Source organism: Myripristis murdjan, chromosome 14 (genome assembly GCF_902150065.1).
Source record: "Myripristis murdjan chromosome 14, fMyrMur1.1, whole genome shotgun sequence".
NCBI lineage: Eukaryota > Metazoa > Chordata > Actinopteri > Holocentriformes > Holocentridae > Myripristis > Myripristis murdjan.
The window spans coordinates 25,866,357-25,894,039 of record NC_043993.1 but is presented as its reverse complement, the minus strand read 5'-3'; the positions used below and the strand labels follow the sequence as shown (position 1 = coordinate 25,894,039).

Below are 27,683 nucleotides of genomic sequence, written 5' to 3'. Positions count from 1 at the left end.
CCTCAGGCTCTGCCACTTGCTGTGTATCACGCCTTCACCTGATAATCTCATCAAATTATACTTTGCAGTGGGATTTGGTAATAAGGAAATTCTTGTGATCTTAACCCAGAATCACAATAGTATCAACAGCATTTGGACTGTGAAGAGACATTGCCATGACCTGGGCCTATTCAGAAGAAAACAACACACTACTTTTCAAGACTTTTTTTCTTATTAATTTGCACATGTCTTCACATAAAGTAACAGCTTGAGTCTCAGAGATTTTTTCTTGCAAATTCTCGCAAAATTGTGACTTTTTAATCTGCTAATTTTTACTTTTTCCTCATTAATTTGTGTTTTTTTTCCCCCTCATAAATATTCCACTTTAATCTCAGAAAATTTTATAGAGTTTTTTTCTTTCTCGTAAACTTCAATCTCAGAAATCCTGACTTTTTTCTCTGACTATTCCCCCGTCCCCTGGCTCTGTAATCACTATTATATTTCCTGATATTGTCTCTAACAGCAGCAGAAAGGGTGACAGTCACGCCCAACACATTTTCATTCAAAATAAAGGAGTCGCTCTTCTTCTCCCCACCAGCCGAACTGTTGCAGCTGCGCGGAAAGCTAGTTTTCAGACAACTGGCACGCCAGCCAGGAAGCCAAAGGAGACTCAAATTATTTCATTTTTAAGTATTTTCTAAACTGTAAAACAATATATCTTCAGGCCCAGCGTTTCTCGGAGGGGGTTTCACGGCATTAGCAGGGTAGGTGAACGACAGGGGACATTTTGTTCCTTCGTTTGCTAACGGCTTCACAGCCCAGGAGCTCGACTGCAATAACGTATCGCTAACTTTATGGGACACAACGCCAAAAAAAAAGTACTTTCTTTTGTAAGCATGGGGATTTTTTATGCCTTGTTGTCAAATGGACGAGGCATAAAAAAGTACCAAAATAATGCTGTGTAACGTTAAAGCTGGTAATGTTAGCTAATAGCCACCACGGATGGCCAATAGGGCGCTTCCACTGTTGTTGCCTGGTAAAGTGAGGCTCATCGTCCGGGAACTTTAGCATTATCATTATTATCATTATTATCATTATTATTATTATTATTATTCAAATGGGTTTGTTTTGGGATGATTTGGATAGGAAACTTGTTTTACGCACAGCACAAGTGCCACTGGATAACGGTGATATGTTGAGAGGCGTTGGGATAGTTTCCAGTTAAACGGCGTGCTGTCAGGAGTCAAACTGTGGTACTGAAGAGAGTCGGATATAAAAGTTTGTTCAGATTGTGATGGATGTCTTACACATTGTCCAGGTCAGTTCATGGCTGGGTGTGTGAACCGTATCTGCGTCTGGGCCTGTGGAGAAACAAGGCTGCAGGAGCTGTGATTGGTCCGCTTGACCCGTCTGTGTTTCCTCCCACATGGTTAATTTAATGATTTAATGACGATAACACTGAGCTGGTCACAAAACAGACTAGCGTATCATACCTGCAAAAATGTCCACTCATTCTACATCTCAGCCCAAAATTATAATGCTTGCCAAAAGTCAATAAATTCATGGCAATAGGTGTCTCTAAATGTCTCTACTTTTGCTGTTACGCATGCTTTGGCAAGATAAATAAACCAAATTTGACTCTGCCATGTAGTGAACAAAAGTACTATGTACCACGGCAGCATGTCAACCCAGAGCCATATATCATAATGGTTCTTGAATGGTACTTCTCATGACCATTGCATGGATCTGTAGCAAAATTTAGTTATGTGTTAGGTGCACAGGCGAAGAGAAACCACTGTGCCTCTTGAAAATGGCACTTAGTTAGTGAGTGGCCACTCTTTGTGCAGTGCACCTGTACAACATTAGTGTCTAAAGTCTGTTTAATGGCACTCCAAGCCAGAGGGGGAAGCTCAGAAAATGTAGGGTTAGGGCAGGTTTATGTACCTATAAATATAGAGATTGTGATGTGAGACAATATATTGCCTTTGTTTTTGGATTTTGTAATATTGTGATGTTGTGTAAGTGTTGTCTTTTCCTGGTTTAAAAGATAATGTGATGCAATTGCCTGAGCTGACTAGACTTATTTGCATGTACCTGTTTGGTAATTTTATCTGCATGACTAATGATTTTTTTTTTTTTTTTTTTTTTTTTTTAAATCAAAAAGCTGGTGTGTAAATATCTTATGAAAGGACCAGTTGTCATCCCTACAATATTGTCACAATATTGAGGTATTTGGTCAAAGATATCATTATATTTACTCATTATTTGCTCATTAACATTAACAGCTCACTCACAGCCTTTCCAGGGAGGTGACAGTTTTGCGACCTCTCTTGACTACAAGAAAAAAAAAAAAAGCCAGTCAGCATTAGACTAGCCAACAGCCAAACCAAAAAATATCAAACATATTTGGTGCAAATTGGAGCGGCTCCAGTTGGATCGTCTTGACTCTGTAGCCTCTTCATGCTGCGATATTTTTGAGGGACTGGGAAGACCTCCTTGACCCTGCCTTAGGATGAAATTGGCCAAGATGTGATAATGTGAGAAAACCTTTAGCCCATTAAAGTGTCTGGCAACAGGGCTGTTGTCATTCCATGTGCAAATGGTGCTGTAGCTTTCCATGTAGGTCTTCAGGGCTCTGTTACTTTTGCCCATATATAATAATATACCAGAATATTTTCCAAATTGTAGATGGTTGGCAGTCGATCATGCAACACCCTAGTCTTGTCTCAGTCTGGGAAAGGCAGAAAAAGAGAATTTTTCCTCAAAAGTTGCAGTATTCCTTTAATAAATATTGTACTGTGAGCATTAGCATGCGAGTCAGTAGTTTCTCTTCCTGGAAGCTGGTTTTGCACTGATTACTGGAGGTACATGTATTTACCTGTTAACTGCGACATAAATCTTGCCAGCAATCCAACTGCCATTCAGACAAAGGGAAGATTACAGCTCTGCCAAGTGTGTGTGGCGTGTGTGTTAGAAAGGGGAAGTAAACAGTTTGGAAAAGGGATGTGAACTGTGTACTTCTCAAAGTCAACTTGGAAACTGTTCTGTGAATTTACACACTTATTCTTCTAAGACTCAGTGCATTTTCCTGCAAAATAATTTCCTTAAAAGAGTGGAAATCCTGTGTTCTTGTGACGGATGAAGAGTGGTTTTTGTGTTTCAGACCAGAAATGGAAGGAGATGAGTGTGGTTTTCCTCCAGAACCATCAGATGATCACTCACAAAGAGGAAGTGTTGCTTCTTCTGCAACACTTACCCGTGGTACGGCACTGCAAATATTAACATTACACTTAAAACAACTCCACAGTGTATTATAGTGAACTGTCTTTGAAGTATTATACAAGTTAAGGCTATCCAAAGGCTGCCAGTATGATTTTTGCTTGACTTTGGCTGATTTGTCCTCACAAATCTTAATTTTGTTGCCATATGTTATGATTTCACACAGCTCAAGATGTGCTTATCTACCTGGTGGGTGACAGCGCCGTACACTTGTGTGTAGAAGGGGTCAGTAGCGTCACTGTGCAAGAGTTGGGCCGCAGTGTGAGGGAGGCTCTCCATATTCCTGACTCTGCGCAGGAAGCTTTTGCCTTCTGGCTTTGTTCCCCGCTGCTTGGTAAGAAGCTTTTTTTTTGCAAGACTGTTCATCATCAGTGCTATGACAGCTTTTGTTAATGGTTTTAAAGTGATTTTCATAGAGATGGTTAAATTACACTGATTTCCTACAGATGGATGGCTGTATCATTTCATTGTGATTGCCATGATTAAATTGCCACAATTAAATTGCCACAATGAAATGAAGCAGAGCAGTACACAATTTTTGGATTCAACCTATATCAAAGAGAGAGCGGGTAGCTGGTGGTCACATATTTTCATACTTTTTGCTGTTAAATTGTTCTGTCTGTGGGCACAGCACACCACAGATGGACAGGAATATTCTGTGTAGTTGTTTTATTTATGTCAGCAGGGGTACTCAGTTGTATGGGACCAAATGTGCATGTAAAAAAACTTAACCTGAACAAGATTTTTACCACAGTATGACTAATACTAGTTTTCTGTATGCTTGTAGATGTAGTCAGTGAAGCTTGTCTGCATTTTTCCTCTGTCTGTCTTATTCACAAAAACTTTATTTGTAGGTACACCCGTGACAGAAGATTTGGCAGGTGTAGACATATCCAAATAGTTTTCATATGGGGATACTCCTTTATGATAGTGTGTGCATGTTCCAAATGCCCAGAAGCACCCAGACAAATCAAAAGCCTGCATTGCCTCATTGACGACAAATGATTTACATATTTGTTCTCCAAGCATGTGCTATAAAACGGTTGATATGCAGCTGTTAAGTAATTGTTAATTTGATAAAATTAGGAGTAATTCACTTTTTTTAAATCAAAAATATTTATTCAGTCACAGAGAATTGCTTGTTCTCTGTCTTGCTCTTGGAGTGGTCATTTAGCTTCAGGATTTGAGCAGCCCCACTGAGAGGTGACTAGCTCCAGCAGTGCAGAGAGGCATGCACATCTCACTGTATCATCTTTCCGTTTCTCTTATTTCTCAGAATTGCAGTTGAAGCCCAGGCATCAGCCGTACAAATTGTGTCGGCAGTGGCAGGACTTGCTCTATCGCTTCACCGAGGCCTCAGAAGACGACATATCACAAGGTGAGAGGCTGCTCTGTGCATGTGGAGCCGGGCCTGTTTCATTTTCTGCAGCTATTCCTGCTGGCTTTGTAGCTTACTCGTGAATTGCCTTTGCTTTGTAATTGGTTTGATGCAGATTTTTTATTTATTCATTTATTTATGTTTGGCAAATAACCAGGATTGGTTATCAACTTTCTCAGAATTACATGTAAGAATTGCACCAAAATTATGTCTGTGACCAAAGTTTTCATCATGTCAAAGTAGTGCTGACACAACTAGTTTATTAATTGATTAGCTAATCAACAGGAAATGAATCAGTTATAATTTTGATAACGGAGTAATTGTCATTTATCAAGTAAAAATCCAAATATTTGCTGGATGTAGTTTCACAGAAGTTTAAGTTTGTTCCTAATTATAAAAATTAACACTACGTTTTTGCGGCAGCTGGTCAGACAAAGGAAGCAATTTGGAGACAACATTTATCGTTATTTTTAAGCTTTAAAAGAAAAAACAATAGACAAATTGAAAATAATTGTTGTTTGCAGCCATTTCAGAGTATTTGCCTCATTCACCTGTTTGGTTAACTGACGTCATTATGGGGGAGTAGATATGGAAGTGTCATAGACTTTGATGTTAAAATTCTGCTATCAAAATACTATGGGATTAATCACAGCTGGAAATCATCTAAGTAGCTACAATAAAACACTTGCCAAGGCTGAACTATGTTTTTTTAATCATTGTTTTATTGCTGTAGAATTAATGAAAGTCAATCAACAGAGCAGCCTTTCACTTCTGTTCGTTTTAAATCATGAAAACCATGACGCTCAAACACATTGGAAGTCTTTTAATAAGGGCTGTGAAAGGATGATAGTGTGATCTCTGTATCATTTCATTCAACATTAGTGTTGAAATAGTATCGGAGTTTTAATATTGGCGTCTATGGCACTTCTACTTCTAATCCCCCAAATAATGTCAGTTAACCCAAATGGTGGTGAGGTGAATAAGGCGAATGAACAGTGAGACAGTACTAACTGCGTCATTTTTGTAGCCCTTGTGACACTAAATCCATTGGAATAAACAGCAGAGTAGCCACAAACACACACACACACACACACACACACACACACACACAAAAGAGCAGTGCCTACATAAACCCAACATGCATCAACAAAAAAACTGAAGGAGAAATACATCATTCAGAGGAGAGCATGAACACTAAAGGGGAAGGAGACTGCCTCCAAGCTAAAAGTGGAATGAACATTGGCATTGCCTTTGAAAGATGGCTTCAGAGATGAGCTGCAGATGTAACATTTGGATTGTTTCTGGTCCTGTTTAGAGCAGACAGCTTTGTTATCATTTTGTATTGTGACATCTAAGTAGGGAGTAGTTGCTATAAGTAGGTTAGCATCTGCTGCTGATAAAATGATACAGGCTTAGTATTTACTTGTGGTTATTAATTGCAATAGATGTGCAGTTTGTTTGTTTATTATTTGTGGGTGTGGCAGGTGACGTCAGCACTGTACAGTGTAAGTACCACAGCTTAGAGAGCTTACCGCCAAAATGAAAAAAAAAAAAAAAAGGTCTTGTGGATTATCATCTCAATGCAGTAAAGCGGAGGATTAGTTAAAGTTTTTACAGGGAATGATTTCAGCCTGTGGACTCTGTGGCCTCTGGGTCTGCCGCAGTGCAGGAACACAGTTGTTTGGAGTCGCTGAGTGGTAGACAGTCCAGTGTGCTTAGTGTCACCTCAAATCACTGTTTGTCACTCGTCCCCGACTGGACTCTGCTCGCCTCGCTGTGCTCAGCTCCACTCAGGTTTGGAGTCACTGCACGGGTTGCAGCAGAACTGTTTTCTCTTGAGTGCAAAAATTCCAATTTTCAGTATTTGTTTACTTGAACAGGAAATCCAGTTTTTTTATTTTCTGAAATAACATTTACCCGTAAGCCATCACATGTCCTGAGCTGCATATCTGCCCTCATGCTTTTTTCACTGCTTTTATGTGCTCATTGTCCTCTTCTTCCCCCCCAAGATGAACCATGTCTCCAATACAGACGGAATGTGTTTTATCCCAAGTCTAAAGAGCTACAGGTACCATTAATCCTGATTCATTGTGATTTTTTTTTTAAAATGGTCTGATTTTCTGGGAACAGACAGTGTTAATGTTAAATTGTGTATTTGGAGTATGGTTCTATCCCAGGCTGTATTTTTGCCCCACAGCTCTCTGATTACATTTACATTAATGAATTAAAGACTTTTTTGCTCTAAAGTACATGAACTGAGGTCTCATTGACTGTAGTGTCAGTGTATTTGATAAGGGACATGAGTTTAAAGGTATTTGGAAAAAAAAAATATACAGAAATACGAACTGGAGCTTTAATGAAAATGTTTGGCTGACATCAAACATCAAAGAGTGCATTGTTCATAGCTGTGTGTTGTTGTAAGCTGGCACTGCCATTTCACTGGCTTTATATATTCTATTGGCAATGTATTTTCATGTTTTACATCATTCACAGCAGATTTTCTTTTTTTGCTACTAGCGCTGAGCTCATTTCCCTGCTAAGTGTTTGTGTTTTGTCATCCTCTCCCTGCTGAGCAGATAGATGATGAAGGAGTGCTGAGACTCCTGTATGACGAGGCCAGGAGCAACATCCTCACAGGTCGCTACCCCTGTGACCCCGAGCACTGGACGGGTCTCGGAGCGCTGTCTCTCGCCCTCGATGAGGGAGTTGGCCTGGACAGCCAAAAACTGACTGCTACTATAAGGTAAGTTGTTAGGGCTGCACCCGAGTGACAATTTCCAGAATCCACTCAAAGGTGGCCTGATGTGTGAATATGTTCATAAAGTAATTGCAGTTACTGAAATAATAGCGTAATAGTGTTTTTTTTTTTTTCTCTTTGATAACGTAACAAACAAATATATTATTTCTAACACTTGAAAGCTTCTACAGGCACAAAATGAATAAATGAATGTCTGATTAAAATGCATTTAAGGTAAATGTAGACTCATGCAACATGCAGTGTTTTTACGTGGAAGATGACTAGATGCTGTTTGGTCCTTAATGTTGCATTTCATTTTCATGTTATAGTTAGTGCTATTTCTCTGAGAGATAAGTAACATTTTCCATCATGAAAATATTTCTCAAGATAAAATCCTGCTTTACAATCTGCCCACTGGCTGCAGTAAATATTACACTTCAAAGTCTGCACTCTGTTAAAGAGAGACTAAAGCTGTGCTCCTCAAGCCCAAAAATCACTCCTCTTTTCCTTTATTTTCCTCTGTGACCCAGAAATCAATCGCTATGTTGCCAGCTGTCCCAATCATAGACAACACGTGACCAGGCACTCAAGTGTATTCACTTCAGGAAGTAAATTTCATGATGTTTGAATCAACCCTGATATAGCCCAATCAAATTCTGTGCTGCTCAGCTATGAGATAATTGGACCACTGAAGAGGAGAAAAACACAGCTATTAGGATGATTATCTACTGATTAAAACTATGAACTTTCAACATACAATTATGTATATTTGATGACATCTTAGACCAAGCAGCCCATTTCAGAAGATGGTCGTCATCTGTTATGACACTGAAGAACACAAGCTGTTGCAGTTTCAGAGCTCCTCTCCGGCTTTTACTTTCTTCCTTCCGTCCCTCCCATGCCCACTTTTTTTTTCTTGGCAGAATATGAGTGGTGGTGATTGAGGAGAAGAAGGCAGCTGTAGTGATAGGTTTTGGGACGCCTTGCTGTAAATAGTGAAAATAGATGAGTGAAGTGTGAATGTACATTGGCTCTGACTTAGGTCTTTCCAGAACTTATGGTCTTACGACAGCAAAGACGTATAGGCAGATGAACAGTATTTAATCTAATCAGCTACAGTTCTCTGAATTTGGGTAAAATCACCAAACGATCTGACGGCAATTAGATTCAGAAAAAGGCTTATTTGTATCAAAATGATCTCTCCAGCCAGCCGTACTGTAAAAATGCTGCTACTATACTTTTTGTGTAGAAATTATGCAAAATATGACAGTACATCAATCAATGAGGCTGAATACTGTTTTAAATAGTACTCAGATTTTTTGACAGCTTGAAAATTACACACCCAGGGTTCAGTGGGGCTGGACAATCAGGATAAAATCAAGTATCACATTATCTTTGACCAGGTAACTCGATATTGTAAGGATAACTTGGTGCTTTCATAAGATTTTACACACAAGAGATTTTCAATAAACAATCAATAGTAAAGTGGAAATGATGATCAAGCAGGTAGAGGCAGATAATAGAATAGCAACAATAGTCTACTTAGTTGCATCCCTTTACTTTATTGAAGCTTTTAAAACCAAGAAAAGACAAAACTGTCACAAATTTAGGATGTCCAAATTCCAGACGATGCCTCATAGTACTGATATAATGTTGATAGTTTACTCAGTCCTACTGTGCAACATCTTTTACAAATCCTCTTGTTAATCAGAAAGACAGAAGCACAGAAAAGTGCTGTAAAACTCAGTATGGATATGTGATAGGTTTTGTTCTATCGAAGAAAATCTAGAGCTCAGTTTTTCCAAAAGAGGATTCCCTTTTCCTGATAGTCTCAACGTGTATTAGATCTGCAGCATCTCACCAACTTGAAGTTACGTACTTTGCCATGTTTTCATAGCGACTCATTTGCTTTCTTTCGTCTGCAACAGAGAAAAGAAACTGTCGTCTTTTCTGCCCGCACATGTTGCCATGGGGAGTGGAGGTTTGCTCTCCACTCTGAGGGGAAAGGGGAGCCGGCAGGCAGGACTGGAGCAGAACCTGCTGGCAGAGTACAAAAAGATGAGCACATCTGCTGGCAGCCCCCCTGAGCCCACCCAGCTCCTGCACCAGTACCTCACCACATGCCACACTCTGCCTTACTATGGGTACGAAGTTATGCTAAGCTGGTTGCCATCTATATTTGGCAACTTAAATGCCTTGTAAAACTTGAAAGCAAACACTTAGATGCTTTAAATTTACCTCATATTTCAGTTTGGATGATATTAATGGGAATGCAATGTATGTTTTAACAGGTGTGCTTTCTTCTTTGGGGAGATTGACAAGCCAGTTCAAGGGATCCTCCAAAGGGGAGGACGCAAAGCCGTTAATGTTGGGATCAGCCTGGAGGGAGTTTATGTGATGGATGTCAAAGAGAAGGTGGGTTGACAGTTTTGTAAAATACCAGTGCAATGCTATGTTTTTCACAGGAGGTATTATGACACTTTTTGGGCAAAACATTGTGGACGATAAGAAGAAAGACTGGACGGAGCTGTTACATCTCTTCATAATTCTCTTGGTAAACGTGTTTTTTTTTTTTTTTTTTACAGCATGTGCTTCTTGGCCTGCGCTTCAATGAGCTGTCCTGGGACCACAGCTACCCTGAGGAGGAGGGAGACTCTCATATTCTTTGGCTTGAATTTGATGGAGAGGAAGCTGGCACTCCTGTCAACAAGCTGCTGAAGATCTACTCAAAACAAGTAAGGATGCCTCTAGTATAATAAAGTTAAAAACAAACAAAAACCTGAATTGTTTGATGACAAGCCATGCAACACAAAGAACTATATTAAAAGGAAAGTAGACCCTCAGGTTGTTCAGGCTGTCTGCCAACATCTGTTTCCTCCTTGGTCATTGGACTGACTTGCGGCAGCAGGAGCAAAACGCTATGAATGTGTAGAACTTGTTTTTAAAACTATATTAAAATATGTTTTTTCTTAGTTGTACAGAAATGGAATAGTTTAAATTTTGCCAGATGTGGAGTTTTGTACTATCCAAGATTTACTGCAGTATGTGATGCAGAGAGGTATTAACAGGGATGCAAAGAAGAGGAGTCACTGGCAGAGAAACTTGACTGCTGTAGTGAGTTATCTAGCCTGGTCATTATGGGAAAGATTGTGTCAGCCACCAGATGGTGAAGAGATATTACGTAATGGTAGAAGCAGCAATTTAATCACACCAGGCACTAATCCGAGGCTGGCGACCCAGCCCCTGTACCCTGCCTCACAAGAATCACAGCCAATCCTGTTACTGTACAAAATATTAGAGGAATAAACTGTGAAAGACAACATGAGAAGAGTACATGCCTGTGATTCACTGTCATCATGGAGCTCGGCTACTGAAATAAATACCTGAAATATTTACTCAGTTTGCCCATGTATTTTGCCAAGCTGTAGCATCACGGGTCCAACCTTCAAACTGTTAGATGTCTTTTTTTTAATTTATTTTTGTCCACCAGGCAGAGCTTATGAGCGGCCTCATTGAGTTCTGTGTGGAGCTGAAGTCGGCGTCTGAGGGCGGAGCTGCGGCTGACGCAGACGGTGAGGTCGGTGCGTCTCAGCAGCCTGCCGGACAGGACGGCAGCACCGAGAGAGCACGTGGTGGACATCGTGGGAAGCTGCGCAGGCAAAGCAGTGTCGTGTGCAGTCGGGTGCACTCGCTTAACACCATCAGCTATGTGGACAATGGTCAGTGTGGAAGACCTGATGTTTTTAAAGAAATGCTTCTCTTTGCATAGACCCTCAGACTTTTACAGTAAAGAAGTAAGCTGATGTTTGGGAGCTTATTTAGTTTGTTTAATTTTGAAATTTGCAAATCTGCATTACTTCAGGTGGAATTATTTTTCTTTTGTAAGAGAGATTTCAGTCTCAATATGCTTTTGTCCCGGAAAAAAATAAAAAAGGTGATTCTAAGCTGGATGATATAAATTGTTTTGTGAGAGATGAAATGCACTGTTTGAGTAACATTTTTTTCTACCTCTTGATGTCTTTCAGGAAAAGAAATTAAACGTTTGAAGCCAAAAAGGGCTGCATCATTCTTCAACCGACAGGTGTCGGCACCCTCGTACTCTGCTGTGCAGGTGGTGGAGAGTCTAGAGCAGGGCTAACCTCGAGGATCAACTCTGCCTCATGCTCCTCAAAGACCAAACCTGAACATTTCACATTGAGATTTAAGGAAAAGACTTGATACAGTTTTGAGAGTTTGACTCAAAAAAATGAAAATGCAATGGACCAAGAGAGGGATCTGTGTGCGAGTGACAATATTTATCCGTCAAAGTTGTTTATATTAAGAGACTATAGTAATGTGAAAAACAAGATCTATTAAGCGATTATGCTTCTAAGGTTAGACTGAAGTGGCTGTTGATTATGGGCCAGGATCAACCTGATGGATATGGGGGGAAAGCAGTTTAGGAGCACTGTGTTGTGGATGTGGCCTTTATCACTGTTCTCCTTCAGGCAAACTTATCCTCAAGACTACAAGTCTTCAGCTTTTACAAAAATCCTCAGACTTTGGCACTAGTCAAATGCTTCTTAAAAACAAGTTTGAAACCAACAGTCAAAACCATTTTCCAAAATTGTGTAATAGTTTCCAGCTGTATGAAGCAGTGCTGAAAACTCTGTTTCTAAAACAATAAGCCTCATTTGAGCATAACCTCTGCATTGCTGTTTTAAGGTAACGCTCAATAAACTCCTATGGAGAGTTGAAAATTAAACTCTGTAACAAATAACACTATACAGCCACAAGTGTTGCTACAAAATTAGTGAAAAACACTTTTCTAGGGGACTATTTAAGGGTGTGGTCATGCTGTTCTGCTGTTTTTGTTTTGTTTTTTAATTGACCGTGCCTTCAGGACATGAGATGAGATGTGAAAAGTTGATGTCTTGGAGCCGAGTGCACAGGAAGTTGGGGAAAGATCAACATTTTAGAAGAACAAATATGATGTCAGGCACTTTTTTGTGAGCTGACTAATCACAACAAGGAAGAGGCAGGGTTTCATGTTTCGAGTCACAGAAGAAGTTAGTCATTTGTTACTCTTGTAATGTCAGAATGGTAACCTTCATGTCTTGACAATTCTGGAAAAGTTACAGAGCAGCGTTTGACAATAGTTGCAGCTGGTTGTCATGGAAACAGTGTGCACATCAAACAATTCGCATTTTTGAAATGTGCTTTTTTTTTTCCTACAAAAAAGCAGAATAGTGTGGCCACATTCTAAAAATGACTTTCAACACAGGTCAAAATTAAACAGAATTAAACAAAAGACTGATAGTAATAACTTATTACATTGAAACATCAATTGTTAATTCACATTAACAAAACACTTTTTATAAATCAGGACCCAAAACTACAAAAATTGTAATTGAGATAATATTAAAAATAGAAAAACAAAGTCAAACTGAATTTTAAAACAAGTGAGGTAAAAAATACTTTCAAACAAATTAGTGAAGGTAATGGGCAAAGAATGGAAATGAACTGCATTAATGCAATTAATTACAACTCTTCACCTGACAACACAGACAGCACGGAGTTGGACGTTACCCTTACTGTTTGCTCAGTCGGCCTGAACATGAGTATCCTTTCTAAAATGAGGCAGTGCTGTGTCTGTGTAACTTCTGACATGAGAGAGGCTAAAACAAAAGATGCTTTCTACTTTATTTAAGTAACTTAAAGTGAACATTTGGCCTTGTTACAGCACTACTGCAGCCTACTGAGGGGTCATGAACCACTATTTACACTGCAGTGTTTCTCTAATTTGTACTTAGCTGTTTAAAATAGTTTGTTTTCCCTGCAAATAGCGGCTCAGTTCAAAAATGTTCATTTGCAAGAAGTGTGGGAGCTCTCTTAGAAATGTACTGTATAGATAAATATATATATAACACAGAACAGTTGACCGAGGCCTTGTTACAAAGCTGTTAATACCTCTGTATACCAAAGCAAGCCTATCTCACATGCTGCAATATAATAACCGTAAACACTTCAGAGATAGTTTCAGTCTCACATTTTTACAGTTGGCGTCATTGGCACCTTTTGCAATGCTGATCATTTTTTCTCTACAGAAAGAAAAAGGTCGAATCTTAGAAAAACAACAATAACAACAAAAAAAACTTTGTGTGCCTGTAGCTTTATTGTTCCGATTCTCAGATATACAAAATAGATAGAACTGAGTGAATAGAAAAGTCTCCATGGTAACAAATGGCTATACTAAACTTAACAAAAAAAACTTTTCAACTGCAAATAACAGCAATAATGTCACCAAGGCGCTATTTGTCTCATCTGTCTCCTCTGGCACCCCGGCTTTGGCTTGATATGGATGATATCTTTAGCCAGGGAGATGAACTATATCAAGATTTGAGCATTTCAACAAGCATATGTCATACTCTGTGAAATTATCATGCCATTTCAGAGGTTTCAGAGATGTAATTACAGAGATCATGGTGATATTTTACCTGTCAGCATGCAGTTTTGTCAGTCTTTGATTGCCTGAATCCTAAACGCTGGTTCAGAATTCAGATTCTAACAGCTCTGACAGCTAATCGAGATTTGATGTCAAAATTTTGGCTTGCAAGAGTGAAACATCGCTTTGTACCGCAGAATCGGCACAGTGAAGTCACTGAACATCTGCCTCACATTTTCAAGAGAGAACAAATTGTCAGCAATAGTGCAAACTGTGTCAATATCGCGCTCCAGCTCTTATTGGTTGCGGAAACAGTGGTATGCCTCCATCTTTACATGGCAGGGTCCTCCGGATGCCTCTCAGAAATTCACCCTGATCTTACTAGAAGCAGTTCCTGTATCTTTTCTCTACGTTTCACCTCACTAATACATACAAAACTATTCAGCTGCCTTCCACTTGAACTCGGCGTGCTCGTTTTGAGATGTGATAATGCCAGAGGAATCAAAGTCATCATGTATCCCTCCCGATTCCCTGCGTATGCAAACTGCAGAATGTGTTTTTCTTCTAAGTCCTTTTGACGTATGTAACTTAACCGATGCAGAGGCAACAGTCTGATTTGTTGTTGCTGAGTCACACTATGCATGTTATATTGTAGAATAGTCATTCCGACAAGCCACACATCATGTGATATGATTCTGCACTATTAATACTAATACACTGTATATATTGTTTTACATCTGCTGATTCTTTATATTGTTTCTTAGCTTTCATAAAAGAATATTTTTACTTTCACTTTCATATACTTGTCAGTGTTCTTACACAAAAGAAAATGAAGAAATAGGTCAGTTTAAGCGTTATTTCCTCAAGTGGACACTTTACAAGAACATAAAGTGCCTTTTTGTTTGTACTACATTTGCCTCGGAGGGACTGTTTTGGTACTTGTAAACTAGGGGATGGGCAATTTTGGTGGTGCTAGGGTTTGGAGAAAAAAAAAAAAAAAACAGTCGCCATGTGCTGTGTCTCATATTTTCAACTAACCGATGAAGTTCACCTTCCCTAGCTGATATGAACATGTTGACAAGGCCTGAACAACTCCCTGGACAGCTGCACTGGTCAACCTGCTACTGAACAATATTATCTTCTTTCTATCAATGCAGTGCAAACTCAGCTTAAACTACATGTGTTTGACATCTGTTGGCTTTTGTCACAAATAGATGCAAAGTGGTCCTGTTTCTCAAAAAGCATGTCGAAAAGTAAAGCGAGAAGAGTAATCATAGAGATGACTTCAGAATTATTAAATACTAACTTTCAAATGGAGCACTCAGACGCCAACATGGACATATATTGGTAATAAGTGCCCTGTCTGAACACTGACCACTTGTATAATTAGGCTTGTGTGCATTGAGTGTGGTTAACTGTGTGCTGCATTGATGTGAGTCAGTCTGCCAGTGTTGGCCTGACGGGGAGGGAAAGTCATCCTCTGCTTCTGTTCAAAGCTCATTGAGAAAAGTTTACTTTCTCCATGTGAAATTTTATGTCAAGTTATACTACAGATTACATTAAATAAAGAGAAGGATTCCATTTCTGCCTGATAATATCATCCTTTGACTCTAATTAATTACAGGTTGTGAAATTTTGTTAATGCTACATGCTGGTGAATCTGTTTTGATACAAGTTGCCTCATCAATTACTTACTTTCTGCTAGAAAATGTGAAGGTCTTTTTTTTTTTTCTCATCAGAGCTAGGAATATTTAAAGAGTTGACCCATCTTGCCTCTGTGCACATACTTTATTCCTTTTTTGTTTTTGTTCTCATTTTAGCCTTTAAGAACGAAATGTGGTTAGTGCACTGTATTCTTTAAAATACAAACAAAAACAGTGCAGATACTTTTGTTGACACTTTCTAGCATTATAAATAATTGAAATATGTGGAACATCACAGTATTTTTAGTATGGAAATATCCACGGCTGCCACGGAAGTAAGCTACATGCTGACTTGTGCTTGATTTCTCCATGAGAACAGTTTTAACAAAAGTCACAGTCACAAATACATATCAATATCCACAAAGTGAAATGTATACATCCTAATCTACACTCATTGTCCACTTTATCAGGTCCACCTGTATAATCTGATGCAATCCAATATAAATGTTCTGCCATAAATTCTACCTTTTAGGGAATTTCATAATGCTCAGTTTTTGTTGACATTGTGGAGAATGTCTAAATTTAATTCTATGTTTATTATTGAGGTTGTAGTTTGCAGAGCTGTTGTACTGGACTCCATTATAAGGAGAGGTGTTTCTAATTTTTTGTCCCTGCCCATTTATACACATGAGGGGGGACAGAATAGTGGAAACACATCTCAATAAAATGCAGTCCAGTCCAACAGCAGCACTAACTATGAGCTCAATGTCAAACATAGAATGAATGAACACCTTTTTTACTGTGACAAAAAGAAAACCTGAGCATTACAGGCATGAGAAAAGTAAACTTTATGGCAGAACATTTTTATTGGATTGTATTAGATTGTGCAGGTGAACTTAATAAAGTGGCCACTGAATGTATATTAAATCACATTAGAATGTATGTCTTCGATGTAAACACGCCATCTAAGTGGACATGCGCAGTGTGCATATCTCCTCCGCCACTTTCACAGCGCAGCCTCCTGTCATCACTCTAAACCCCACCCGCTTTGGTGACGTGCAAACCCGGAAACAGGGTAACCTTCTGACAACAACCACCGTAATGCTACCCGGTTTCTGATGTTGCAGGCAAACATGCCAACATTTTCCACTTCGACGTCCTGAAAAAGGTTTTCATAGCAGGAACGGGGACGCTGCAACACGGATATCAAGCAGTTTGGAGGATCTTTATCTGACTTAGCTCGTCAGAAACAGGTGGTTCTTCGTCTCCAGCCACCCAGTCACTGTGTTTCCATCACCTTTCTGCGTCGACATTTTTTATTTACATAGCTATTATTAGCGAGCTAGCTGGTGTTTAAAATGGACAAGGGAGTGGAGGCAGCAGCCCGGGTGCCAGCCGACGCTGGGGCCGAGAGGAAGAGGAGGGTACACGGCATGTTGAAGCTGTACTACGGTCTGAACGAGGAGGGGAAGGCCGCGGACCAGCCGGAGTCTCTGGACCCCTGCGACATCAACGGGCCGCACTTCGACCCCGAGGTCTACCTCAACAAGGTGAACACGGTGCATCAGTCTGCAACATGCTCTCATTCTCTGTTACAGCCAAATTCCTCTCTAATGGTTGCATCTTAACGTGCTGAAGCTCCTTGTTGTCAGTGTAAACGTCCAGCTGTCTGCTAGCAGCGCACCTAACTTCTCTGTGTGAGACAAACAGCAAAATGAGGCAGAGCTCAGAATGTTATTAAGTTTTTTTTCTTCTTTTTTTATGTTACAGAGGCCATAGAGTCCCATTGCAGTTGTCATTTGGCTAAATAGGCTATTTGATGTCACTGCACGGGCACACCAGCCTGATTTATTGCTGGGATTGCTAAAAATAACAATAAAATTAATAAAGACTAATAGTGAAACTGTGCGCGCATGAGAGTGTTATGAATTCTCTGTTATGAATGGTGCAGAGGTCAGGTTGATCATTCAGTGTGCCAAAGAAGACAGTATGGGATCCAGTTATGAGTAAGCATGAGGTTTCTAGGAGAGAAAGTCCAGTGTAATCCTAAATTATCAGAAAGTAATGCAATGCAGTGACAAAATAATCTGCTCTTCTTTAGCCAAAGGTAATTCAGTCATAAAAGTAAAGGAAATGGGGAAAATTGCATTATCCAGCAAATCACTCGTAAGATTTTACAAACTTCCTGAATCCTCTGGCATTGTAAGATAACAGTATATGACAGTTAACTGATATTATACTGAAGGATAATTGGAATTGAAGGAAATTGTGCATGTTCAGTGTAAGTTTGTGATACTGGAGGTGCAGGTAAGGAGCTGCAGCCCTGCTGGTGGTCCCCACTTTTCAGGAAATAACGCAGACATATTCTATGACCAGTGTTGGGAAGGTTACTATTGAAATGTAATAGGCTGCAGATGCGTAGTTACACTGTTAAAATTTAACAAGGAATATCACTATTGTAATGTTACATTTCATTACCTTTTTGATTATTTTTCTGATAAATAAGAACATATCAACCTGAAACGACAAGCAGTGTACATCTCACAACAGAATTCAACACTGACTGTCAAGCTTTTATCAAAAAGTTTTTCAGTATAACTTAAGTATAAATATTGATAGTATAAATTAAGATCAGAATGTTTTGTTTTGTTTTGTTTTTAAAGTACAACCACCAAAGCAAATCACAATATGTATATCACAAACAGCAAACCACGTTGACTCGGTCGGCTGGTTGCAGACACGTCAGACCGGCTGCTTAGAGCAGTGTGCGCTGATTTGATTGGCAGACGAGAGGCGGTGCAAATTCAGACAAGAGAACTAATTATAAACAACATTTGAGCACATACTGCCAGATGAATGGAGCCTGTCTAGACGTGGAGACAGCTCCTACCCTTCATGATGTTGCACTCAGATTTGTCCTAACAGTTTTGTTGGTGTGCGTTGTCTGGAAATCTGCCAAAAGAAGACATTTCCTGCATGGGGAAAAGATGCAACGCAGCTGATGCATGTTAGGCTATATTCTACAAATAAGCTTTTTACCAAACAGAATATATTCAAATGTATCCCCTTTGTAATCACCAACATTATGATTAATAACTGTAATTTAATGCTAAAAAATCACAGTAACTGGTAACAGTTGGTTTACAATTGCATTTATTTTGTAATTTGATTACATGTAACTAGTTACTTCGCAGCACTCTATGAAGCAGTCTACTTTTAGCTACAATGTCCTGTTTTTTTCAGTGTTAACCTTTGTGGGTGTCGGTGTCTTTGCTCGTTTGTGACTGCAGCTCAGAAGAGAGTGCTCTCTTGGGGAGCTGATGGACCAGGAGAGCTGCATGGTGAAGCAGATCCGCTCCTTGGACAGTGACATGCAGACGCTGGTGTATGAAAACTACAACAAGTTCATATCTGCCACAGGTAAGAGGTGACAGTGTTAAAATGTCAAGTTTTGCTGAACAGCACGCACTTTGTATGTGAACTCATACCTCCATCTCCTCCTAGACACTATAAGAAAGATGAAGAATGATTTCAAAAAGATGGAGGATGAAATGGATTGCCTCTCTGCCAACATGGCTGCTATAACAGAGTTCAGCGCTTGTATCAGCGGCACTCTTCAAGACCAACACACACAGATTACAAAGCTGTCAGGTGAGGTCTGAAACTGGCAGGTTCTGTTTTCAGACTTGTTGAGTGAATTGCAGGACTCTTGATAATGCTCAGATGTCTGTTTTGTCGCCTTTCGCCCCAGGGGTCCACACTCTCCTCCGGAAGCTGCAGTTTCTGTTTGAGCTGCCGGCGAGACTGAATAAGTGTCTAGAGCTGCAGGCGTACGCTCAGGCGGTGAGCTCGCACCGCCGCGCCCGCTGTGTGCTGCAGCAGTACAGTCACCTGCCCTCCTTCAAGGGAATTCAGGATGACTGTCACGCCATCATGGACAAGCTGGCACAGGAGCTGCGACAGAAGTTCAGGTGGGAATATGTCGGCCTATTTTCAGATCTGAGTGAGGGAGCGTGAAAGGAGACAAGCATACTCGAGTGCTGGAAAGAAATGTTACAAGGTTTTTACGATTCATAGTTATTGATTCTGGGCTGGGCTATATGGACAAAATCAAGCATCACACATTATTTGACTGAATACCTCTATTGATATTGTGATGGTATTACAGGGATGACCATTGGTGCTTACATAAGATATTTACACTCAAGAGATCTTTAATACACAGTCATTATTATTAATGTAGATATGATGACCAAGCAGGTGGAGACAAATTACAGAAAAGCTAGATCAGCCTTAGTTGAAAAAAATTGCATTCCTTTACTTTCATGCAGCTTTTAAAAACAATATGATGATATCCAAAATCCCAGGCGATATCCAGCTTCATATCACAATACTGGTGCATTATTGATACGTCACCCAGATGTACTCTGCTGTGATTTGCTCTTTTGCCTCAGACAAATGTTTGGATAATCTGAAAGTTGAGCAGGAAAACATTTCTGTTTCTGTAGATCAGCTGCAAACTTGATATACCATATTTATAATAAACTGTTTTTTTCTGACTCTCGAAAATAACTTTGGGAAAGGTTAATTAAAAAACATGAATCTTTAACCCAGATGTTTGTCTTTGATGGTTGTGGTGCTTATCTCTGCAGCAACCATTTTGCATTTTGAATTTCAAGGTGTTGATTTAGGGCATCAGTTATATATAATTACTGCCGTTTCATAAATAGCATACTGAAATGCTTCACATCAGGTATTTCTGAACTAGAACTGGTGGGAAACTGTGTAATGCACAAAAACAAACAAACAAAAAAATGCTTTCACACTGCTTCTGACAGCATCAGCATTGCACACATTGCAGTGTAGTAGCTGCCTTACCAAGCCTACTTTTTGTCTATTTTTTTTTTTTTTTTTTTGCTTTAAAGGGCTTAATGCATACAGCACCAGTTCATTTTTATACACATTCCCACCTGTTCTATTTTATGCACTCTAATTTGCTGTGACCGCGGCAATGATTGGAGACATGGGGTGGGAGCCTTGTGAGGTATGCTGGGCTGTGTGTATTAGCAGACTCTGGAACAGATCATGGATGTATGGATAATGTCACTTTGTGTAACAAAAATTTTAATATGAGATATACAGACAGATGATCCCCAGGTAGAGTGTGTTTACACCTTATTCCAGAACATATGCTGTGAAGAAGCATATATCAGGAGGAGAAGGTTATTATTGGAGGAATAAGTTGGTTTTTTAAGTTTTTAAGAAGGATAGCATGTTATGGCATGAAATTTGGAATAATCCATTTATTTTGTACGGAAAAGTATGTAAAACTTAATTTATCAAAGGTGAAAAGACCGTTTCTGGCCTTGTTGAGATGCAGTAAGAACGACATGAGAGGCTGTATGAAATTTAAAGTGAGTTTTGTATTGTCTGTTTCTATGATTTAAGGAAAGATTTACTTAATACAGTCAAGGACCATCACTATTTTCTACTTGAGGACTATGAAAGAGTGGAAAATCTTTGTGAAAAGGAAGCTTTTGCATTTACAGACTTATTGGAGAAAGCATGGACATTAGGAAGGAATGTGCTGTGCAGGTCCCTTTTTGTTGTATAGAACTGTGTACGGCAGGCAATGATGGTTTATCAACTTAACCATTTGCTCTCTGAAAGCCAAATGCCAGAAGTCTAATTTAAGTGTTATTGTTAATATGTGACTTGTAATCCCATGTGGGTTGGGCCGTGGGTCTCATAGCATGACACAAAAATAAAAAATAAAAATTTCATTCATTAATTTGTCCATGTTCTGTAATCCACTGGCAACCGATTTTTTTCTCACTGTCTTTTCCTGTTAATCAACGTTTTTGCGTGTGTCTGTGTATGTGTGTGTGTATGTATGTGTGTTCATAGGGATGGTGGATCAAGCGCCAAAGACCTATCAGAGTGTGTGGAGCTGCTGCTACAGTTGGATGAACCAGCAGAGGAGCTCTGTGATAAATTTCTGAGCCATGCGCGATCTCGACTGGAAATGGATCTCCAGGGCCTGGAAGCAGAGATAAGACCGTTCCCATCAACCCCAGTGGAGAGCGAAGCCCCCGGTGGTCCTGCCCGCAAGCCGTCGTCTGCTGTGGCTGCCGGATCTCCCACTGATAACTCCCCTAAAACTAGTGCCCTGCCCTCTCCCAGCTCCAAGACTGATATCCTGGAGTTCATTGACAGGGGTTGTAATGAATTTGTCAGCAGCTTATGCTTGGTAATTACCTCTTATCAAGAACTATTTATCAACCATGCTCAGACGGGAGAGCTGGCATCCAAAAATATCCCTCAGATGGCAAATGGCAAGCTGCACGCCTTTGTCGATGATTTGGCTGCTCGGTATTTCTCGCTGGTGGAGCGGAGGATGCAGGAGGAGAAGGGGGTGGGGGATAACTCCCTCCTGGTCCGGGCCCTTGACCGCTTCCACCGCCGGCTCCAGGCCGTGGCCAAACTGCTGCCAGGCTCCTCCGTGCCGAACCAGGGAACGGAGATTGTGATCCGTGCGGCGACGGAGCGAGTCAAGCAGTACCTCGCTGCACTCCAGAGCTTCTACATGGACAGCCTGACGGATGTGAGGCAGGCGCTGGCCGCCCCTCGGCTCGCCGTGGCCGGGGCCTCAGTGGCGGCGGGTGGGGCCCTGTTGGGGGGGCCGGCCTCTGGCAGAGATGCTCCCACTAGCCTGCCGGAGTTGCTCTCCTCTCTGTCAGCTTCTATTCTCAATCAGATCAAGTCGGTGTTGGCATCAGTCCACCTCTTCACGGCTAAAGACATTACATTCTCCAACAAACCTTACTTCAAGGTGAATAGGTTTGCATTTTTTGGTAAAGGAACAGGTTGTCACAAAGTTGTCATTACATACTCACCCCTATGTTGGTTGAAAGTGTGCTGAGGTTTCAAGAACCACAAAACACACAGGAAAATACCCCCCTGTAGTCCCACCTCTGTCTTCTTCCAAACTATTTAAGTGTATGCAGCCATCATTTAACAGATCCAAAAAGCATAAGTGACATGTTAACAGCGTTTTTTTTTCTTTCCATCCTTCCTTACATGGTGATTATCCATTAAAAGCTCAAAAAAACGATGTTATTCAAAGATGCCCAGAAAGCTCGCTTTTTTTCTAATTTGAAACAAGATCAGCTTTTCAGAAAAGTGGCTTGTGATGTCACCCTTTCTTTTAATCAGCCCAACAATCAGCAGATGATCAGATACAGGACTTTGTTATGGTCACAGTATGTTATCAGGGCCATTGGCTCTTTCCCTGCACCCAGAAACCAACATTCTTGGTGGCTCCTTTTTCACTTGAAAAAGACAGTATATAAGCATAAAGTGTTGTCCAAGTGTTTTTTAGCCAAACGATTGCACCATAGGTCAGAAAGTTTTACAGTGATACAGTCAGTATTTTGTTGACGCAAAATTACTTTCTATTATAAACTCAAATGATAAACCAAACAACCAAAAAAACAAGCAAACGTCAGATCTGGCTCTGGAACACGTATTTGGGGAATGTTACGTTCCTCTGTGCCACTTGACATTTCATGCTGTGCTGGAAGTGTGAAAAGATCAACTTTTGTAGGCTCACATTCAGCTGTGGGGGATATCGTGCTCTGTATTTGGTGGTCTTACAACAATTCAGTGGAATTTGAACTGACATCTGATTTTTCATTTGGAGGTGAACTATTACTTTAATCTAGGGGTCTCTGTCTTGTTTTACATTTTGTACTTTCACAATAACCGTCCCTGGCTTTGTGTCTGTTCTGTCTCAGGGTGAGTTCTGCAGCCAAGGTGTTCGTGAGAGCCTGGTGGTCAGCTTTATAAAATTTGTGTGCCAGTCCTCTCGCCAGTTTTGCGAGAGCGCTGGAGACAAGGGAGGCTCGACTCCCCCAGCCCTTCTGTTGCTGCTGTCGCGGCTCTGCCTGGACTACGAAACCTCCACCATCTCCTACATACTCACTCTCACAGACGAACAGTTCCTTGTGCAGGTAAATGTCTTGGTAAATAAGGCAGCATCACTCTGTTAAAGCATCGTATTTAACTTCAGATTAATGCTTCAAACCAGCATTTCTAAAATGTTCTTTTTATTTTTTATTTTTCCAGCACCACAGTCCTGTCACTGCAGTCACAACTTTATGTGCAGAGGCCAGGGAAGCAGCTCAGAAATTGCTGAACCACTATGTCAAGGTAGCATCCACCGAGCCCTTTTTATTACTCAGGAATAACAGAGCTGACAGTGTGGGAGCATCCTTACAGACCTGGCTTTCCTCTCAAATACTCATATTTTATGTGTGATGGTTTTGTTTGCAGGTTCAGGGCCTGATCATCTCCCAGATGCTGAGAAAGAGCGTGGAGACCCGAGACTGGGTCAACACCATTGAGCCTCGAAACGTCCGGGCTGTGATGAAGAGGGTCGTGGAGGACACCACATCGATCGATGTGCAGGTGACGCCTCCTTTGCGTAACTGATCACAGAGTCGTCACTGTGTGAACTATAGCATCCATGCTTTTGTCATTGTATCTTTAACAGTGAAGCTTGATTGACGGGATTTATTGAAGGAACAGTTCAACCAAAATAATAGAAATACTTCCCCACTTACCCCTGGTGCACTCGATATATCCAGATGCAGTGGTCCCTCGTTAATTGCGGGAGTTCTAAAAATAACCCGCAGTAGGCGAAATCCGCAAAGTAGTCAGCTTTATTTTTTACAATTATTATAGATGTTTTAAGGCGTAAAACCCCTCACTACACACATTATACACTTTTCTCAGACAGGCATTGACATTTTCTCAGTTTTCTCTCTTGTGTAAACACTCTCAAAGTTCAAACCTTTGTAGAAAAATAAGTCCAATTAAAAAAAAAAAAAAAAAAGCATGCAAAATTGCACTAAAAAAAAATCGAAACTGCGAGGCCGCGAAAGGTGAACCGTGTTATAGTGAGGGACAACTGTAGTTTCTGTTTGATTTGGCAGAGGTTTCCAATCTGCCACAGCGCCCCTCAGTCTCCTGTCACCCTAATACAATGAGGCGAGGTGGATGTTCTCTTGTGTAGCTCAGCCGTTCAAAATTTGTAGGTGAAAAAGTCAAAAGCAGCAGTTCTTTACAATAGCAATGACACAGATAGCCAACATAATCCACAGCCCTCAGGGGGGAAGAGATTCATGGGAACTATTCCCTGCCAAATAACACCAGCAAACTGTATCTGTCTGCCATAAATTCATACTCGCTGGGGGCAGGTAGATATATTTATATATTTAGTTCCCACTTGAACAAGGGGAAAGTGGGAACATAGTTTTTTTTTTCCCTTTAATGCCTTTTTAATTCCTTGTGCTCTCCCACAGGTTGGTCTTTTATATGAAGAAGGGGTGAGGAAAGCACACAGCAGCGACTCCAGCAAAAGGACTTTCTCTGTCTACAGCAGCTCCAGGCAACAAGCCCGCTACGCCGCCAGCTACACCCCCAGGTACAGAACTAAATACAACTTCTTGAACTCAAAGGCTCATATTTTGAGAGCGACATGGGTTTGACTTGAGTTCCGGTTTAAATTAAAGCAAAATACTGAAGTCACTCAGTTTCTGTCTCTTGTCAGTCCTCTGCTACTTGTGCAATGCCTATTATCAGCTGTGAAATAAAAAAAGTCAAGCCACATTACCTTCCCAAGTACCCCTTCAAATAGAAAAGTCATCCAACTCCATCAAAGCTGAAATCCAGCTCTGCACACTTGTCACACATTATCACCAGGAGACACATTTTGGTGCTGCTCCACTGGCACTGCATCTACAAAGGGTCTACCCAGGATAATTTTCCTGGGATATGAACATATTTTCTGGCTGACACTTGATAACACTGTGTTGATCTCGCATTTACAAGCATGTTGAAGCTCAAACATCCATCCGAGACAACAAAGTCAGTCTCCAGTTAAGTGTCAATAGCTCCAGGCTGTTTCTTGATATCACAGATTAGAATGTGTGCTCTCTGGTTTTGAGCTTTGGGAGGGAGACGATAATATTTGTAGATATTAACCGACTTTGCTGAATGACGTGAAAGGATTAAGGTGAGTTGCGTTGTATTGTTGGGTTTTGCTTTATATTTTTTCTGTGGAGCACTGATATGGTCTTTCGTCTCCTTGTAGTGCTCCCATGGATACTAATCTGCTGAGCAACATACACAAGCTCTTTTCTGAGAGGATTGACATCTTCAGCTCGGTGGAGTTCAACAAGGTGAGTGCGGCTATTCATTGTGGATACTCAGCCTTCAGCACAATTACACAGAAATGCCTCTCCGTCCTTCTTACTCACTTCCTCCCACTCTCCCAGGTCTCTGTGATGACAGGAATCATCAAAATCAGTCTGAAGACGTTCCTCGAGTGTGTCCGACTGCGCACCTTCGGCCGCTATGGCCTGCAGCAGATCCAGGTTGATTGCCACTACCTGCAGATGTACCTGTGGCGCTTTGTCTCTGATGAGAACCTTGTACATTTCCTGCTCGACGAGATAGTGGGAAGCACCGCCCATCGCTGTTTGGACCCTGCCCCAATGGAGCAGAGTGTGATCGAGGTCATCTGTGAGCGAGGTTAAAGGCTCAGAGCAGAAGCAAAGCCTCACAGCATCATATTACAAATAACTGTGATCATGTGAAGATTCCTCAAAAACTCTGTATCACAATTTGTTTGCCTTTTCTGTGGCGTTCACATGGTTAGGGAATTGTTATTTTAATGTTGAATTTGTTCAGCCAGACCTTTGAAATGGCGTCGTATGAGAAAGAGCAGGAAGCACCATCACAGCCCATCTTTTACCTATCTGCTGGGGAGATACGCCTGGCGGAGATCTGCACTCCTCTGGTTCATACTGTGAAGAGTTTTGGTGTACAGACTTGTTGAGAAACATTTGTCAGTGGTGGGTGGACCTCAAGATTAATGTTACAAGTGGGCAGCAATCCCAATCATGAGGCGCTTCAATGAAAAATAAATACTGCATGAAAGGTTTACTCTCTTCAGTTCAAGGGGGATCTGATTAGATTTAGGAATTTACATGTTACTCTCGATAGGGACAAAACAGTAAATATTGTGTGTAGGGCTGGACGATGTGGACAAAATCAAATATCACAATATCTTTAACCTTGGTATTGATATCGTGACCATATTGTTGGAATGACTGATGGTGCTTTCAAAGGATACTTACCCACAAGATTTTTTTAATTATCAGTCATTACTAATATGGCCATGATGACCAAGCAGGTAGACAGAAATAATAAAACAGCTAGAGCAACGTAATGATTTCAGAGAAATGCTTTTCTTTACTGTAATGCAGCCTTTAAAACCAGGAAGACGTTACTTTTGCCATATCATGATTTTGCAAAATCCGACTGAAACACAATATTGAAATCACAATATTGATAAAAAACTGATACATATTGTCCAGCCCCTAATTATATGAGCATTAATGTTTCCCAATGCCAGAAATAAAAACTCAACTATTGTGTCTTGAAGAAATCCATGCCATTCATTGACAGGGAACTAGATGGTTACATCAAGCCATCATGCAATGTTTGCCTTAATTTTTCAGTTTTATAAAGAAAGCAGTAAATGTATGCTGCTTCAGAAATTACATTCTCTCATTCAGTGTGAATGATGACTTTGAAAGGCAGCAGTGAGGAGTCGGCTGCTCTCAGACGGTCCTGAGGTACAAGAAGTGATTGTTCTGTGACTAAAAACTGACCTTTTCCTAAGATGTGAGAAAACATAATGCAAATCTGAAAAGCCTCAGTGGCATCCCGCTTGAAGGAAAGGAGTTCTTGCACTGCTGAGGAGCGATGTGCTGTATAAATCCTCTGTAAATAAAGACTTTTGGGGGGTCCTGTGATGACTAATTCAATTTGCAGTCTGAATGTCATCTGATAATGTAATCTAACTCTAAAACCAATTACAGGAATAGCAGTGGGCTTGTCTCTCGCCTTAGAGTTTGATTGTCTTTGCTTTTTTTTTTTTTTTTTTACTGTGTACTTGTGCTACCAGGGCAGATTAAAATGATGTGTCAACAATAAAGGATATGAATGCAAGATTTTAAGTGGCTCCCTGCCTTTTTTTTCCCCAGCCAAACCTCGACTTAAACCAAGGAAACACCAGCCTTGCATGCTGTAAGTGAGCTTTGCCATTGGGAAGCAAGCTGTGATAAATAAGAAAATCCAATGCAATAAATAAGAAAATTCAAATTTCACAAT

At 40.5% G+C, this 27,683-nt stretch overlaps 2 protein-coding genes across 2 annotated transcripts; both read left to right on the top strand.

Moving 5' to 3' along the window:
• The first annotated feature begins 583 nt into the window (after positions 1-583).
• Positions 584-15,378, top strand: frmd8 (FERM domain containing 8). The gene is made up of 11 exons (XM_030068870.1): positions 584-743; positions 3,143-3,240; positions 3,425-3,592; positions 4,535-4,636; positions 6,646-6,704; positions 7,213-7,379; positions 9,302-9,517; positions 9,665-9,788; positions 9,959-10,108; positions 10,864-11,092; positions 11,399-15,378. The coding sequence occupies exons 2-11, from the start codon at positions 3,150-3,152 to the stop codon at positions 11,509-11,511; spliced, it is 1,419 nt and encodes a 472-aa protein (XP_029924730.1). The 5' UTR covers positions 584-743; positions 3,143-3,149; the 3' UTR covers positions 11,512-15,378.
• Positions 15,379-16,488: 1,110 nt separating this feature from the next.
• On the top strand, positions 16,489-27,526 carry vps51 (VPS51 subunit of GARP complex). The gene is made up of 11 exons (XM_030068868.1): positions 16,489-16,990; positions 18,731-18,860; positions 18,945-19,091; positions 19,192-19,411; positions 21,348-22,272; positions 23,237-23,452; positions 23,568-23,651; positions 23,775-23,909; positions 24,806-24,927; positions 25,597-25,684; positions 25,781-27,526. The coding sequence occupies exons 1-11, from the start codon at positions 16,799-16,801 to the stop codon at positions 26,039-26,041; spliced, it is 2,520 nt and encodes an 839-aa protein (XP_029924728.1). The 5' UTR covers positions 16,489-16,798; the 3' UTR covers positions 26,042-27,526.
• The last annotated feature ends 157 nt before the right edge of the window (positions 27,527-27,683 follow it).